This window comes from Chrysemys picta, chromosome 7 (assembly GCF_011386835.1).
Source record: "Chrysemys picta bellii isolate R12L10 chromosome 7, ASM1138683v2, whole genome shotgun sequence".
NCBI classification, from domain to species: domain Eukaryota; kingdom Metazoa; phylum Chordata; order Testudines; family Emydidae; genus Chrysemys; species Chrysemys picta.
Genome location: NC_088797.1, coordinates 47302992 through 47320159, shown reverse-complemented (window position 1 = coordinate 47320159; position 17168 = coordinate 47302992). Strand labels below are relative to the sequence as shown.

The 17168-nt window shown below is 47.3% G+C and overlaps 1 protein-coding gene across 14 annotated transcripts in view; it reads right to left on the bottom strand.

Moving 5' to 3' along the window:
• The window catches only part of DOCK3 (dedicator of cytokinesis 3), a 642920-nt gene continuing 625752 nt past the window's right edge, over nucleotides 1-17168 (bottom strand). For 10 of the 14 annotated variants that reach the window (XM_065551338.1, XM_065551339.1, XM_065551346.1 and 7 more), the window contains 3 exons: nucleotides 13198-13320; nucleotides 12498-12580; nucleotides 1-4298 (listed from right to left, as the gene is read on the bottom strand). In XM_065551338.1, the coding sequence (XP_065407410.1) occupies nucleotides 3786-4298; nucleotides 12498-12580; nucleotides 13198-13320 (719 nt within the window). In that variant the 3' untranslated portion in view covers nucleotides 1-3785. The remainder of the gene's footprint in view (nucleotides 4299-12497; nucleotides 12581-13197; nucleotides 13321-17168) is intronic. The other 4 variants (XM_065551344.1, XM_065551345.1, XM_065551350.1 and 1 more) reach the window with 1 other exon arrangement.

Below are 17168 nucleotides of genomic sequence, written 5' to 3'. Positions count from 1 at the left end.
TTTTAATATCAGGTATTAATCTTTAATTCCACATCACAGCAGTCGAGTGAATGGGGAAGGAAAAAAAAACAGCAGATATTTACATCTAAAATTCACATCACTTAGTTGTTGGTTCTGGAAACATGCTATCACAATATATACAATGAAATACCTTTAGGACACTTGTTCAAATTCTTTTTTTTCTTTTACGTTTGCTTTCCATTATAGTTAAGAGAGCTTTTTTTAAATTTTTTTTAAACATGAATACACAAAAGAGAAGTGGTTAGAGGTTTTTGCCTTTTTTAAATAAGCACAGAATGCCAGAGGTTAAAAACACATTTACAGGGCAGAGTACCAGTCAGACAGCACGATCTATACATTTTTTGCTCAATTTCCTGTACAAATACACAGCATTCAAATGGGATATATACAAAAAAAAGCATGATGGAAGGAAAATTTAAATATCACACTTTTTTCCTGCTTCTGCCCTACAGCCTTTCCAATTTGGCTGCCCCTTCTCCCCCCTTGGGTATGTAGTAACCCCTTCCCCACCCAAAGTGGGAAATAAAGGTTAAACAAAACAAACAAAAGAGGAAAAAATCCTGTGGTCTTGCACCTAGCAACACAACCAAAACATTCTTCCAACCAATAAGCAACTAATGTGGCAGATTAATGCAATTCTTCTCATTGCTTCGCCTCCATCATTGCCTCTGCCCATTCCTTTTTCTCCAGACAGAGGGTGTAAACACCAATGGTGGAAAGTTTAATAGCCCATGCATTCAGGAGAGAAGTGGTGGCCCAGGAACCCAAAAGAAGTATTTTCCATTTCAAACTTGGTACATGAGTTTGGAATGACCATGTTCCTTGTAAATTATGTCTATTTACTATAGTTACACAGAGCACAGCAACAAACCCTGGCGGCCAAATTCAGCCCTAATTCAGAAAATGCAGTTGTATCCGCTTATGCCAGGGCTGAATTTGGCTTTAATTTTCATGCTGCTATTGGCCAAGCATACTTGCCCCACAGAGTAGTATGAGTTTCACATCCAGATCTTAATTATAATAGAATCTCCCCCACCTCCTTCTCTTCCCACCCCACCCCCCACTGCCCTCTGAAATTAGGCATTTAAAAAGAATACACAAAGTATTTTGCAAAAATGTGACCATGGTTCTGAATAACTCCTTGGAGACTCAAATCTAATATGTTTGTGTTAATTGAATTTGCTCCTTCATGAAACTTGGTGGCTATGGACCCACTGTAAAATTGGCTGACATCTGTTTATATAAGCTAACTGATCATCTAACTTTTAGAAAAAGCCTTTACCAAAAAAATAAAATAAAATCACACATCAAAGCTGGGCATCTCCATGCCAGACACTGTCCTTCCAATCAGCGCAGCATGATATGCCTTAGGGAATCCCTTAGAACTCTGGTTAGCAGTTAGTCTAAACATCCAGCTAGTGGGACTGACTAGAGCTAACTCGAATGTTAACTCCAACTTACTCACAAAGCTTTATGCGCAGACACCTTATTTTTTGCTCGAAAGGAGAGCTTACATTTCCAGATACAATAACGTTTAACCCTTCTACCAAAAAAGGAAAATAAGTGTCTTGTTCTCATAAAGTTTCATATGAAGATCCTGGGCCAGATTCTCAGATGATGTAGATCAGAATATTCCATTCATTTCAATGGAGTGACACGGATTTACACCACCTGAGACAGGCTCTTAAGAGCTTCACCATTTTTCACTTCTACTCAGACCTGCCTTGGCATTTATGCTAGAGATGAAATGCCCATTGTGGACCAGATTTTAAACCTGTGTTTCAATGGTGACGGATACAATGATTCCAGGTGTCCTGCTTTAGGAAAGGTAAAGGAAATGGGATAGATCTTTTTCTAGCCAGGCAGGCCAATTAAGAAACAAAACCAGAACAATATTTCTTTTGCATGGGCTAGAGCTTGAGAAAGAATAAATGAACTATCTCAACACCCGCTCTATACAATGGCCACCTGAGTCCAAACTTGATACAGATTATCATTTTCAGGAGAATTTGGAAATGGTGTTTTTGACCAGTCACTTTGCATAGAGGTAGTGCTAAAGATGACTTGCAAAGGGAAAAAAAAGTTTCCTTTTTTGCTTCTTTATAATGTTTATGATATATTGGAAACAGCATAGATGGATATTTTCTTCCCTATTTTTGCTGGAAGATTTCTCAAAAGACTTGAGAACTGGGAAATTTCTCAGCCTTCAAATAAAATGGCAGTTTTATTGGATCTTTCACCAACAAAGTTTTTCTCCCGTTTGTCAGGTACTAAGCAGGTGTTAAAGAAAACAAAAAAACCTAGAACTTAAAACAACCTGACTAAAATTCCCTTCCCCACTCCACTGCTCTGGTCTCAATCTCTTGCTTTGTGTCATACCATAATTGCACTAAATTCTACAGTTCTTCACAGAGTCTGCCAGCAAAAAAGGGAAGTCAAGACTGGATATTTGTGCAATGTAAAAAACAGAGGGGGAAAAACCCTTACAATAAAACAAGAAAAACTTTTCAAGCCTTCTTTACACACCATAAAGAAGCAAAAAAGGGAATAAACATCTCCCCCCTTTCCCCTGACAGTTCATCTTTAAAATCCCTGAAGCTGGAGTGCACACTACATACTGGGCATTTCTTCCAGCTATCTGAAGGGAGAGATGGAGGCATTGAGCCGCAGCAGCAGCAGTGAAATGTATCAGAAGGGCACATAAGCTATTACAGTAACAAACACAGTTAATGGATGTTGGTGTGGATTGTGCAGACTTTCAATCCTGAGGCAAGGACTGGATATGATGAATTCAAGCCTTCTCTTCTTACTTGCTGAGTCATCAAGCAGTTGTGGAATGAGCCATTCAACTGGTTACTTGACTGGAATAAAAGTGCTGGTTACAACCACTTGCCCAGAGTTAGGCATGGGAAAAGGCTCAGAATTGGGTTGCAGCGCTAAAGGCTACATAACCCACTCTTACCCTGCAGTAAAGGTGGATATGGACAATGACTCCAATGGAAAAGCAGGCTGGTTTACCCAGTAAAAAAATGAAATTATGGAACAAAAACATGAAAAACCAAAGTACATGTCCATGAAAAACCAAAGGAGGCAGAGTTTATTTGAAATGATACCTCAGAAATCAATATGGAAGCCTGTCAGCACTGGTTAGATCATTTCATCACAATTGAGTCAATGCAGCAGACTACTATAATGCTGTTTATGGTCACACCTCTGGAAAAGACGGTTTCTTCATAGAACAGCCAAGTTTCCATTGCCTGCAGAGAATGCACCTTCCAGCCTGACAGTTCATGGAATCCCTGAATTCAGCAATGAGCTTTCACTTCTATGCAGCAAAGAAACATGTCCCTAGTGCAACTGCTTCTACTTGTGTGCGTCTCAAAACCAGGAGGAAAGCTTTTTAAAACAACTTGCCACATCCCCCCTTCAATATTCCAATTCTTTTCAGTTTCTGCAAGTCTCTATGGCTAACAGCTTACATGCCACTTTGTGTGGTCTGCTAAACTGCAGAAGGAATAAAGCACCCACTGCACACAAAAAATAATAATTAAAAATAACAAAACCAAAAAGTATAAAATGCAATAAAAAGGAAAGCAGCAACCTCACATGCCAGCCCAAGCTTTGTATGGGCTCCGGACATTAACTCATGGCAGTAGAAAGTAAAGAATTGGATCTCTGTTCTCTCCTCTGAGTCCTGAACTTTTACGTCTTTCTTCCGATCAGACCTGGAATTACTACACAAGCTTCTTTCCAGGTAGTCCTGCTTACTGCTCACTGATGCCATGCTCCCATGCTACCCTGGCCTGCTCCTCCTTTCCACCACTAGCTGGTTGGGAGACTTTGCGATGCAGTGGCCGGTGTTTGTCTTCCTCTTCCATCATCAGCATCATTTCCTCTTCATTCTCCATGTTCGGGAGCCGAGCATGATATGGTTTTGGGGGGAGAGCTGGAGGGTCCATAGTGTCCTGAGGAATGACACCAGATGGAGCAGAGTGGCTTCGACATGGCTGGGATTTGAGTGACTCCAGAACATCAGGTTCAGAGAGACTGTACCTGACAGGGAGGTAGGGTGTCTCTAAGTCTTCATCAGTATTCCAGGCCTGGCTAGGGACAGAATCCATGGTGTCTGTGCGAGGAGGGGGCTCAGACGAGTGTCCAAAGTTACTCTCACTTAAGGAGGACACACCACTGCTGGCACTGCCTGACAGAGTGGAGTTACTTCCATCCAGGCCAGACTGGGGACTTGTGGGTGATGCAGGAATTGGATGAAGAGGAGACTGTTTAAAGAAAAACACATGTTAACATCCGTGATTGGGCAATTTTGCACCTCAGCAGCCATGTTTCATTGTTTACAGCTCATTAGTTACTGCCTAATTGCTTTTGTGCTTAAGAAAATAAGAAATCTGAGCCACTTGTAACACCCACACACCTGATTTCCATGTACAAATACCTGTTTGTACAGGCAAATGTGTTTTTCCTGTATGCGTGATCAAAAGATAAAAAACTAGTGGTCATGGTGGTGATACCCTCTTCTCCAACCCTATTTAACATGTCCTACATCCTAGCATCCTCCATTCACCACACCTGCCTTGCTAGGACCTCCTACATTCTGTAAATATCAGGGTATTTATGTAAAATCTTGCAACACAAATATTACAGTGAAAACATTAATAATGTGTTACAAGTTTTTAAACATTGATTTATTTTTTCAGGAGTTTTGCTATTTAGAAGTTAATAATTGCTATTTATTAAAACTGTTTCAGTAGCTATTTCCTTTCCTTAGTTCAAGAGTACATATTAACTAGCTTCCTTTTGTCTTTTTATTTTAAAAGATTTAATGCCACACTGTGTATCCCCGCCCTGCTTAATGCATGCTGTCTCCCCCCAAATCCTGTAGCACTCATTGTGGGCATCTCCACATTTATCTTATTTCTGTCTTTTCCAATTTTCTCTTCTCTCTCTCCTTTTTTGCTCCTTTTCCCTCTCTCCTCTCTCTAGTCTTTCTTAGCTGTTTTTTTCTGAGGTTATGTCTATATTTTTCCTGTTGTTTCTCTATTCTCCGTGTCTAATCCTCTCCCCAGCTCGAACCAAACTGTCTGCAGGTGAGGTCCAATGAGGTCTGATGGGATATCAGTCAGTTTGGCAAGTGGATCTGCAGCTATCCAGCCCTGTCCCCAATCTTCTCTGAGGCTGTGAGGAAGTGGCTCCACCCAAGCAGGACCTTCCACAGCCATAAAGATTTTTGGCCTGTGATTTTATACTCTCATTTCTCTTTCCCTTCTCCCTCTGCTTCTTTTCCTTGTATTCTGTGCTGCTTTATTCCCCTCTTCTTCTCTTCCCTTTACTGCTTCTCCTCCCAGCCTGCAAGCTGCTCTGCTGCCTGGCTTCTCAGAGATGAAGTAAAAGTAAAAAGTTCTCTGAAGCTCAATGGCAGTAAATGTCAGAGAGTTTGTTAATTTCACACTTGCAATCACCTGCTCTGCTCCTCTCTGTACTCCACTGCTGATGCACACTGAGCAGGGGGTGAGGAAAAAGAACAAAAGGGGGAGCAATTTCTAAAGCACTCATCAAATCTTGTTAATTTCAGTTTACTGCTCTGCTGGGAGTAGCACACAGACAGACAGGAGTTTTAGAAAGCATCAGTATACAGCCTACTGATGTATATTGGCCCAACCAACTCATTTGCCAGCACGTTCATGCAGGTGCACCTGTTGTGTGCATGTTTGAAAATCTGGCCCTAAAGGGAATAGCAATGCAGAACACTGTTAGCAATTTGTTTGCTCTCTAATAAATAACACTCTCTTTGGCAGATTGATTCTAGAGATTTTATTATTTGATGAAAAGGACTGATTGCAGAGACAGCAGGCTAAGCATTAGTTTTACTGTACATTGTGTTCATTCAAAACAATGAGTTCCAGATGAGGTCACAGACCCTTTGTTTTCTGTATGTATCAAGAAAGAGTAAAGGACAGTTACCTGTTCCGTAACTGGCGTTCTTCGAGATGTGTTGCTCAGGAGTATTCCACAGTAGGTGTGCGTGCTCGCCATGTGCACCTGTGCCGGAAGGTTTTCCCTTACCAGTACCCATAGTGGGGAGCACCGCTGCGACCCCTGGAGTGGCGCCTCTATATTGCGCCATAAAGGGGGCTGCGTGCTCCCCCACCCTCAGTTCCTTCTTGCCAGACAACTCTGACAGAGGGGAAGGAGGGCGGGATGTGGAATACACCTGAGCAAAACATCTTGAAGAACGCCAGTTATGGAACAGGTAACTGTCCTTTCTTCTTCGAGTGATTGCTCAGTAGGTGACTCCAAGCTATATCTGATGGAGGCGGGTAGGAGTTTAAGGGTTATTCGGGCTGAATACCGCCCTACCAAACCTGGTGTCATCCCGCGTTTGGGAGATGATCGCATAGTGCGATGAAAAGGTGTGGACAGAGGACCATGTAGCAGCCCTGCAGATGTCCTGAATGGGGACATGAACCACGTTGACCGCTGACGATGCCTGAGGTCTCGTCGAATGAGCCTTCACTATATTAGGCGGGGGAACCCCTGCCAGGTCGTAACACGTGTGACTACATGAAGTGATCCAGCGGGAGATCCGCTGGGAGGAAACCGGTAGCCCCCTCATGCGCTCGGCTGAAGCAATGAAAAGCTGAGGGGATTTCTGGAATGGCCTGGTCCGGTCTAGGTAAAAGGCCAGCGCTCTACGCACAGCTAGCACGTGCAGGCGTCATTCCTCATTGGAGGAATGGGGCTTAGGACAGTGGACCGGGAGGAAAATGTCCTGATCCATGTGAAAAGCCAAGACTACCTTCGGCAGGAAGGCTGGGTGCGGGCGGAGCTGGACCTTATCCCTATGGAAGACTGTATACGGGGGCTCAGAGGTCAGGGCCTTAAACTCCGAGACCCAGTGGGCTGAGGTGATAGCCACCAGGAATGCCACTTTCCACGACAAGTGGGACCAAGAACATGTGGCCAAGGGCACGAAAGGGGGTCCTGTGAGGCGGGAGAGCACTAGGTTCAGGTCCCAGGGCAGGACCGGGGGTCTAGCATAAGGGAAAGCCCGATCCAGCCCTATTAGGAACCGGGACGTCATGTGGTGTGAAGACACCAAGAGGCCTTGCACCAGTGGGTGGAAGGCCGAAATGGCCGCCAGGTGAACCCTGACCGAGGAGGGCGCCAGCCCCTGGGACCTAAGGGACAGGAGGTAGTCGAGGATGAGCTGGAGAGATGCAGAGGAGGGGGAGGAACCCCTCTCCCTCACCCACATGGAGAACTGATACCATTTGGCCAGGTAGGTTCGATGTGTGGACGGCTTCCTACTCTCAAGCAGGACCTGTCTAACATCCTCGGAACACCTCCCCTCCTCCTCATTCAACCATGGAGCAGCCACGCTGTCAAGTGGAGTGCGGCCAGGTTGGGATGGAGGAGACGTCCTCCCTCCTGGGAGAGGAGGTCTGGTCGAAGCGGCAGCCTGTGCGGGGGGGGCCACTGAAAGCTGCAGGAGGGTTCCGTACCAATGCTGACGGGCCCAAACCGGGGCTATGAGGATAATCCGCGCCCCGTCCGCCTTCACTTTCTGTAGGACTTTGCCTATCGGGGAAAGGGCGGGAAGGCATAGAACAGGCAGCCCGACCGTGGGATTAGGAACGTGTCCGATATCACCCCTTCGCCCTCTCCCACTCTGGAACAGAATCGTGGGCACAGGCGATTCTGGGCGGTGGTGAACAGATCTACCTGGGGAGTACCCCACCGTAGGAAGAGCCTCCTGGCCACCTCCCTGTGTAGGGACAACTCGTGTTGTTGGGAGAAAAACCTGCTTAGGTGATCCGCGAGCATATTGCGCTTGCCGGGCAGGTGAAAGGCCCTTAGAAGGATGTCGTGGGCTATACAGAACTCCCACAGGAGCTGGGCTTCCTGGCACAAGGCCACGGAATGTGTGCCCCCTTGCCTGTTGATATAATACATCGCAGTCATATTGTCCGTGAGGACTCTGAGCACCTTCCCTCCTAGGTGCTGGCGGAAGGCCATGCACGCCAGGCCTACCGCCCTGAGTTCCCTGACATTTATGTGCAGGGACAATTCCGGGGGCGACCATCTGCCCTGGGTTTTGAAGTTCCCCATATGGTCTCCCCATCCCAGGTCCGAGAAGTCCGACACCACATCTAGTGAGGGAGGGGGCTCTCGGAAGGGGATACCTTGAAGCATGTTGCTCGGGAGGGACCACCATTGCAGGTCAGCCACTACGTTGGGTGGCAACGTGACGACCTTGTCCAGGCCATCCCTGGCCTGAGAATAACGGGAGGCCAGCCAGAGTTGGAGGGGCCTCATCCTGAGCCTGGCGTGTCGCACCACAGAGGTGCATGCTGCCATATGGTCTAGGGTTTGAAGACACACCCGTGCCGTCGTCACAGGGAAGGCCGTGACCGAGGCAATGAGACTTTTGAGCGTCTCGAACCTGTCCCGGGGGAGGGAGGCCGTGGCCACCATCCAGTCTAACCGTGCCCCTATGAAGTGTTTGCGCTGAACCGGAACTAACGTGCACTTCTCCTCGTTGACCACTAGGCCTAGACTCGTGCATGTATCTAGCAGGAATTCCATCTGCGTCTGCACCTGGGATCGAGACTTGCCCTTGAGCAGCCCGTCGTCCAGGTAGGGGAAGATTTGCAGCCCGTTCCTCCTTAGATGGGCTGCCACTACTGCCATGCACTTGGTGAAAACACTGGGGGCTGTGGAAAGGCCAAAGGGGAAGACCGTGGTCTGTCCCCACCAGGAAGTGGAGCAAGCGTCTGTGGCCCTCGAAAATGTGGATATGGAAGTACGCATCCTGGAGGTCCAGGGCTGCGAACCAATCTCCCAGGTCCAGGGACGGGACAATAGAGGCCAGGGACACCATATGGAATTTGCAGCGAACCAGGAACTGGTTGAGATTCTGCAGGTCGAGGATGGGTCTGAGCCCACCTTTCGCCAGAAATACCGGGAATAAAACCCTATGCCCTGGAATTCCTCTCCACCACGCCTAGGGTGAGGAGGCGAGTCACCTCCTGACTTAACAGAAGGGCATGCTCCGGGTCCCCCGGGGCATCCCGGGGCGGAGGGAGGTGCGGTGGGGTTGAATCGAACTGCAGTCTGTACCCCTCGGAAATGGTACTGAGGACCCACCGGTCCGACGTTATACGGGACCAATGTACTCTGAAGGCAGATAAATGGTTGCCAAAAAACAACTTTATTAACTGGGGTGGGGGGTTTCCCTGGCAACAGGCCGGGTGGTCCCCCGCAAACAGTCAAAAACGCCTCTTGCCCTTCGAGGGTCCAGGGCGTGGGGCCGAGTGGGATTGACGCTGTGATCTGCACCTCTGGTCCCTAGGCTTCTTGGGCGGGGGCTCGTATCTGCCCCATGGAGGGGGAACCAAGGGCTGCGGTCTGGGCTTGTCCTTGGCTGGCGGGACATACAGAGCGAGTGTCTACAGGGGGTGTGGGAGTCCTTCATCCTGTGCAGACGAGTGTCTGTCTGGTCCGTGAATAACGCCTTGCCATCAAATGACAGGTCTTGCATTAAGGACTGGGATTCAACTGACAGCCCTGACAGGGAAAGCCATGACGCCCATCGCATGGAGATAGCCGTGGCCATCGACCGAGCTGCCGTGTCAGCTGCATCCGAGGCGGCCTGGAGAGCTGCTTTCGCTGCCGCCACACCCTCGTCAACTAGAGCCCTGAACTCCTTCCTATCCTGCTTTTGGAGGGAGGGCTCGAATTTTGGCAAGGAGTCCCACAAGTTAAAGTCATACCTGCTCAGGAGTGCTTGATGGTTTGCAACCCTGGGCTGGAAACTGGCAGAGGAATAAACTTTTTTCCCAAAAGTGTCCAGTCTCCTGGCTTCCTTGTCCTTGGGGGTTGGTGCAGGCTGGCCGTGTCGTTCATGGTGGTTGACTGACTCCACCACCAATGAGTTCGGGGTAGGGTGAGTGTAAAGGTACTCATGCCCCTCTGTTGGCACAAAGTATTTCTGTTCTGCCTTTTTGGAAACGGGCGGCAGAGAGGACGGGGTTTGCCATAGTCCAATTGAAATGTTGGCTACCTCTTGGTGAAGTGGTAATGCCACACGGCCCGGTGCCGAGGAGGAGAGGACATTAAACAAGTTGTCCGAAGGTTCCTCCATCTCCTCCGCCTGGAGCTGGAGGTTGGTGACTACCTGCCGGAGTCCTCCTGAGAAGGAGGGGGCGGTGCCACTATGGACTTGTCCAGGGTCGATGGGACGACTGGGACAGCCCTTAGTGCATCGGGCGGTGGCGGTAGGTCACATTGCACATCCTGGTCTGGGTGCGGTGCCGGTGGCGTGGTCCCCGAGGACTGGTCTCGGTGCCGAGGCGGGGACGCCAAGTGGGCTTGGGATGCCCCAGCCACAGAGCGGGGCCCGAGCAGTGCGGGCGCCTGGGGCCACGGTGCCCACTGGCACCACTGTCCTTGCCATGGCGCCCCTTGCCACTGAGTCGTCTGGGGTCCTACCAGGGTTACACGTTCCTGGGGGATGGTGCGGCCCGGGGAGGGATGGCTGGGCACCGAGGCAGAGGTGGCCGAGGAGCGCACGGTGCCGTATGAGCGGCTTGTCTGGTCCTGTCCCCGTCGGGTCCGGCCCCGGGATTTAGACCTCGACGACGATGAAACGTATAGGTCGGAGGTGCTATCTCTGGTGTCCCATCGATGGCCGCGGCTACGACTCCTCGGTGCCAGTGACTGGATACACTCCAAGCATGGTATGTGCCGTGATATGGTCGGCAGTGCTGATGGCGTCGAGACCTGCTATCACTTCGGCAGGACAAAAAGCGTCGACGCTTCCTGTCTTGGCATCTGTGGCTCCTGCGGGCGAGCAGGACTCCGGCAACTCGCTCCCAGGCGACCCTGACAACAGAGTGGAGGTCTGTTGCGGGCTTCGGGAAGGCCCCGCGGATTGAGCAGAGACCTCTACCTCCGACCTGGCCAGTGATGGCTGGTGGGCGCCCAGTGGCGGCTTTCCGTGGGCCTGGGGGCCCGGCTCGGGCGGCCCACTTGGAACCGGCAGGACGAGGATGTCATGCGCTGCCTGAGCAGCCTCCGACATCGATGGAATCCGCATAGTCGGGGAGGCACTCACTGACGGGGCCGGACTACTCTGCTCCATACGAGTCGGAGGTCTGGGTCCTGAGGGAGATCATGGGCTGCCCAACTTGGGTCTGGCCTCACTCCTGTCCTTGTCTCGGCGCCGCTGGGTCTTGGCTTGCTTCTTAACGGGGGAGCGGTGCCAACTGGTGGACGGGGTGTCGCTCCGCACCGAGGACATGGTGCCCAGCGCCGGGTTGGTTCGGCACATCGGTGCCGGGGCCAGTGCCGACTCCATAAGTAGGGCCCAGAGATGGATCTCGCATTTGCGCTTAGTCCGGGGCTTGAAGGACTTACAGCTTTTGCAGTGCTCACTTATGTGAGCCTCGCCCAGACAGCGAAGACACTCGGAGTGTGGATCGCTTCTGGGCATGGAATTGCGACAGGAGTCGCACGACTTGAAGCCTGGGGCTCGGGGCATGCCCCGAGCCAGGCTACCAACTGTAGAAACCAGTAACGGTCGAAGATCGTACTACTAAGGAAAATGCTGCAGCAATGCTGGAGCACAAGTTCTGACTACCTTCACTGGTGGCAAGAAGGAACTGAGGGTGGGGGGAGCGCGCAGCCCCCTTTATGGCGCGATACGTTGGCACCACTCCAGGGGTCGCAGCGGTGCTCCCCACTACAGGTACTGCTAAGGGAAAAACTTCCAGCACCGGTGCACGTGGCGAGCACACACACCTACTGTGGAATACACATGAGCAATCACTCGAAGAAGAACTAACCCTTGCCTCTTGAGGCACAGAGTGGAAAGCATCTACTTTAAGAAGAGAAAAGATGACCTGCCAAATCACTACCTGATGTTGTGTTCTGGAGGGCAATCTAAAGAGAGCTGACAACTAAACGTTTTATCCCCCCCTTCCTGTGTCAATTTGAATCAAAGGTATAATAGGCCAACAAGATAAAAATGCTGCTAGTCTGCCCTCAACCTCTCTCAAAAATCCCTATGTGAGGGGCATGAGAGTCCCAACTGTGATTAGAACTGGCTATTCAAAGGCTTGTGTGCTTGGATTGAAACTACACATATATATATAGTAAAAGAGGGTGAGCCTTCTATGGGCAAAAGAGAGCACAAACATATCTATGGGCTACTTGATTACTGGAACAGCAGCAAACTGTCCATTTAATGGAGATCTTGGTGTAGACAATCACCATGTCAGCCTTCAGTCTGAGCATCTGTTTCTTAGAAATAGATGATGTATTTTCTGCTGCTCAGACAATACGGGAATAAGGCAGGCTGGAGAAGGTATATGAGAGCTGGAGATTCTGGAATTGATCATAACTGCTAATGACCAGATTAGCTGGATGTTGTGTCCTGCAACCTTGAGAGATCATTTTACCTTGCGCAATGTCCGTGCAGGCAGCGCTGGAGGAGCATCACTGAGCTGGTGGTGGAAGGCATCAAAGTGCAGTGAGTAGTGACCTGAAATGAGACAAGGAATAAAATATTAATAAAGAATTGTAGCTGGGGTCTCACAGATCTGTACAACCTCAAGGCAGTAAGAATTCACTGTTCTACCCCTCTGTAACATCAGGTAACCAGGTCCAACTGCCGACAGCCCCATCTCCAGTCCAGAGTTTACCATATATCCTGGAAAGCAATCCTTGTAATGGGTAACCTGAAGTGTATCTGTTACAAAGTGCAAATGAGGAGTTTAGTAGCAACAACAGAATTCTACCCACCGCTGTTATCAAGGATTTCATGGCAAGACAACAGGCTCTTAAACACTGAATGTCTGGAAACACAATTAATATCTTTGTAGCCTTAAGCTACTGCTGAGGATAGTCACAGACAAGAAGCCAAGACAGCTTACACCACTCATAAACCTAATTCTAGTCCCAAAACACACTTACGACCTTATTGCTGCAGCTGATGAAATTTTAAGTATTATCTAAGTCAACCAAGCAGACCAAATAGCCTTCTCTCCCTGCACTCCTTACAAAAGGCTCATACAAGTCAATGTTGACTTTCATGTGGCCTAGGTTTATCTGTGCATGAGCACAGGACTTATCAAGTGGACCTACTGGGGATTTCCTTACCATGGGGTAGGCTTCGGGGAGGTACTGGTGGGGCCAAGATGCTCCCAACGTGGGCAGACAGGAATGGCAGGGCCTCTCTGGTTCCGCTGTCTAGGCTCCAGCTGCTGGGCGCTGCTGGCACAGCTGAAGGATGGAAACAGATTGAACTTGGGTAACATTACATTACAAGTTTTTCTTGGGGCTGGAGGCAATGGCATTTCTCCATTCCTCAACTGAGTATGTGGGTCTGGCTCCTTGCCATTTGATGTAGTACCTGACCACAAGGTGGACCTGAAGGCAGCAAGCACAAGAGAAGCTGTGCACTCTTTGGCTGCAAGGATGGGCCAGACTCCAGGGCCAGGGCGAATTAAGGGACTGCAATCTACAGAAAGGTGATTATTTTAAATTTAAGGGTAAAGAGAAGTAGAGTACCAGCATAAGTGGCAGAAACCTCACTAAACACAACAAAACCTATTACTGCACCATAATGGCTAGGTGGAGGATGACTAAGCTAATCATATCTGAACATAATGCAACACAAACATTAACTTTACTAGGCAAAAGAGTTAATCACTAGCTATGATAACAATTCTTCAAAATGTGGTTCTAAAGAATCAGATAATCCTATTTCAGAATTACCATCAGAAGACCTGATTTTCTTTAGTTAAAGAAGACAAGAAAGCTTTCCCGTCTTCACAATCATATAATACATACTGGTTACAATCTCTAAACGCCTTCAGTTTTGCATGGAAAACAACTCAGGCAGAGAAACCCAAAGTAATACATTCAGATCTGAGAAGCAATAGCTTTTTCCTTCTAGGCTGAGTGACATTTGAAATGTCTGGAAAGATATGAACTCTTGTTATTAAAGAAAATACACCCTTCTTGCTTTCAGACACACTGCACCACTTTCTTGATCACAAGAAGCAGCCAATATACTAATCAATGTGCCGGAACAGCTATTTTATCTATTTACTGTTGTGTTGGTTATTCTAAAACTGTTTAATATCTGAAGGGGGAATCAAATGATTTGGAGAGCCTAACAAAGAAAAAATGAAATGAAAAAGTTCATCACCTTCAGATATGGAAGATAGACCCAGTACAGAGAGATTAATTCTTCTGGCATAATTCTCTGTGTAGACAGGAATTACCTTTGATTAAAGCACCTATGTTTTGATGCACTGTTTTTCTGTTTCTAGAACAACCATTCTTTTCTTCATCTCTTTCAAATTTTTTCTTACCATCTCAAGCCTATTCTCTACTTGAATTATTTTAAAAGACACTGAAACTAGTTTTGATTAAAAATATTAGACCTTCCTTGCAGGCTCTGGATGACAGAAAATACGGGTTCTAACAATAGGTCTGACAGTAGAAGATGAAAATACATGTGGGGTTACAAAAAGCTGATGATTTATCAGTGAGTCCATCTAGCGGCTACTAATGCCAAGTAGCAAGTGGAAAATGCAACAGGGACTATAGCGCAATAGATGCCAATGTCTGTTAGTCTATAAGGTGCCACAGGACTCTTTGTTGCTTTTTTCAGATCCAGACTAACACGGCTACCCCTATGATAATAGGTGCCAATGGAATTTTAGTTACAATTTTTTTTCTAATGGGACCTTATCCTCATTCCTCTGCATCTGTTTTGGAGACATAATTGGATGAAAGTAGTAGGTGCTAAGGGCCTCCATCGGCAAAAAATAATCAAAGAGATGCTCAGTTGGCCTAGAATATTTTATAGGCCTTAAACTTAACTAAAGTTAATAGCGGCTGGGGGAGGGGGATAGGGTAGGAAGAGGAGATATGCCCAGGAAAGAGCTTGCATCTTGGAGAGGGGAAGAAATGCCCTTCAGTCCCAGGAGTCACTGACCTGTGAATATTTCACTCTTAACATGACAGGTCTTGTATATTTTCCATATTTCTGTACTTGGTGAGGTTTTTTTTTTTAAGGAGTGGGGGCTCCACCTCCAAATCCATCAATGTCTAACCTTGAACTACACATGTATGTTCTGGAAGAGGATTGGTGATCTTGGAGAAGCTTAAAAATTCCCTAATCTTTTCCCCAGTCCAGGAAAATGTTTTACTAATGTATTTCAGAAGACCATCCCATCAAAAGATATCCTCTATTCACATGAGTGTCAGTCCCAGGCACCTGGCCAAATTCCAATCTTCCTTCCTGATTCCACCAGCCATTCAACTGCATGAGCAAATATTACTTACCTTGTAAATCTGCTTCTCAGAACACATCATCTTGCAGGATTCTCACTCCTGAGTCTCAGCTCCCTAGTGTAAACAGGCAAAACTCCCCAAGCTTTGAAGGGTTTTTATGGTCCCTAAAGGTCTGTGGTAGTGGATAGGAATAAAGGTCACCCCACAACCAAGGTTGTGTGCCACAACTCTTTTATATATTGCCCATGGAGTTTTTTAATTAGTTCCCGGTTCAGCAGGAAGCAAAGGCTTCCCAAGAGAAAAAAAAGAGCCAATTATAAAATCAAAATGATTGCAAAATTAGACCCTCAAACATGAAAGATGTAAAGATAAACACACCTTAAAAACACCAATCCAAAATTGGAAGGGCGGGGGGGAGAAGAGACCAAGTGAGAATCCTAAAAGAGGGTGGACCAGTTCCAGGGATGCACCTGATCTGTACAGAGTGCAGGTCAGGGAAGTACGTGCAAAGATGGCATCAAGTTCAATTCTGCACTCACCTAACTCTGCTGTTTAGAATAGCCTGAGGATTACTCTGGTTTATACCAGCTGCAAATAGCCCCAATGGCCAAAAACACAGCCAGGGATTGGTGTAGTGCAGGGTCATCCCAGCTGTGTCCTTTTCTCTGCTACACTTGCATCAGGAAAAGGGAGTTGAATAAGAACCTCTATGCTGGCTCTACACCACCAATCATCTATACAGATGGATGAGGAACCTTGGGTTGCCTAAGCCAGTCTTAAGGCCAGAGTCCATCTGAGGCCTTTTTCTCCACACTTGACCTGTCATTTGGCCATTGAAGATCTGTTAATCTGCAACTCAAAGAGTTCCAGTTGTGGACACTTGGCACAGGGTCTGAGGTAAGTGCTGCAGGCAACCTTCAGTGCAGCCTTGGAAATTACCAGGATCGATATGGCTACATCTCTGAAGACATATCACTGCAGAGGCTCCCTGGATCTGTCTTCCAGCTTTGAAACTGTATGGAAAGGAGACAACTGCAGGTTTCGATCTGAAGTTGGGGGCTTTGGCAATGATATACTGGAGAGCATCTTCCTGTGATTTATTTTGGGGAGACAATGCCTGTCACAGATTGGTGATTATATATGATATAGAGAAGAATAAAGTCAAGTGGTGTCTCTTCTAAGGCAGATAGTGAGCTGAGTTGAGGCTGACATGTCCAGACAAGACAATTAACATGCCAAAGCACGGTTGTTGGATCAGAACAGAAAGTCAACTGCCTTGGGCTGCATTTAGGATTTCCTGAAATTCTCCCATTATTGTTCTAGCACTGATGCAGTTCAACTGGTAAAAGCAACTGTGGGCATGCTAGTATAGACCAGCCACAGGTATATTTACCAGTTTGGTGCTCTATAGTATAGGGCAGTGGTTCTCAACCAGAGGTACACGTACTCCTGGGAGTACTCAGAGGTCTTCCAGGGGGCACATCAACTCATCTAGATATTTGCCTAGTTTTACAACAGGCTACATAAAAAGTCAGTGCAAACTAAAATTTGATACAATGATTTGTTTATACTGCTCTGTATATTACACACTGAAATGTATGTACAATATTTATATTCAAATTCATTTATTTTATAATTATATGGCAAAAATGAGAAAGTCAGCAATTTTTCAGTAATAGTGTGCTGACACTTGTATTTTTATGTCTGATTTTGTAAGCAAGTAGTTTTTAAGTGAGGTGAAACTTGGGTGTGCGCAAGACAAATCAGACTCTTGAAATGGATACCCTAGTGCCACCATTAAAAATAATATGCAACAGTTGTAT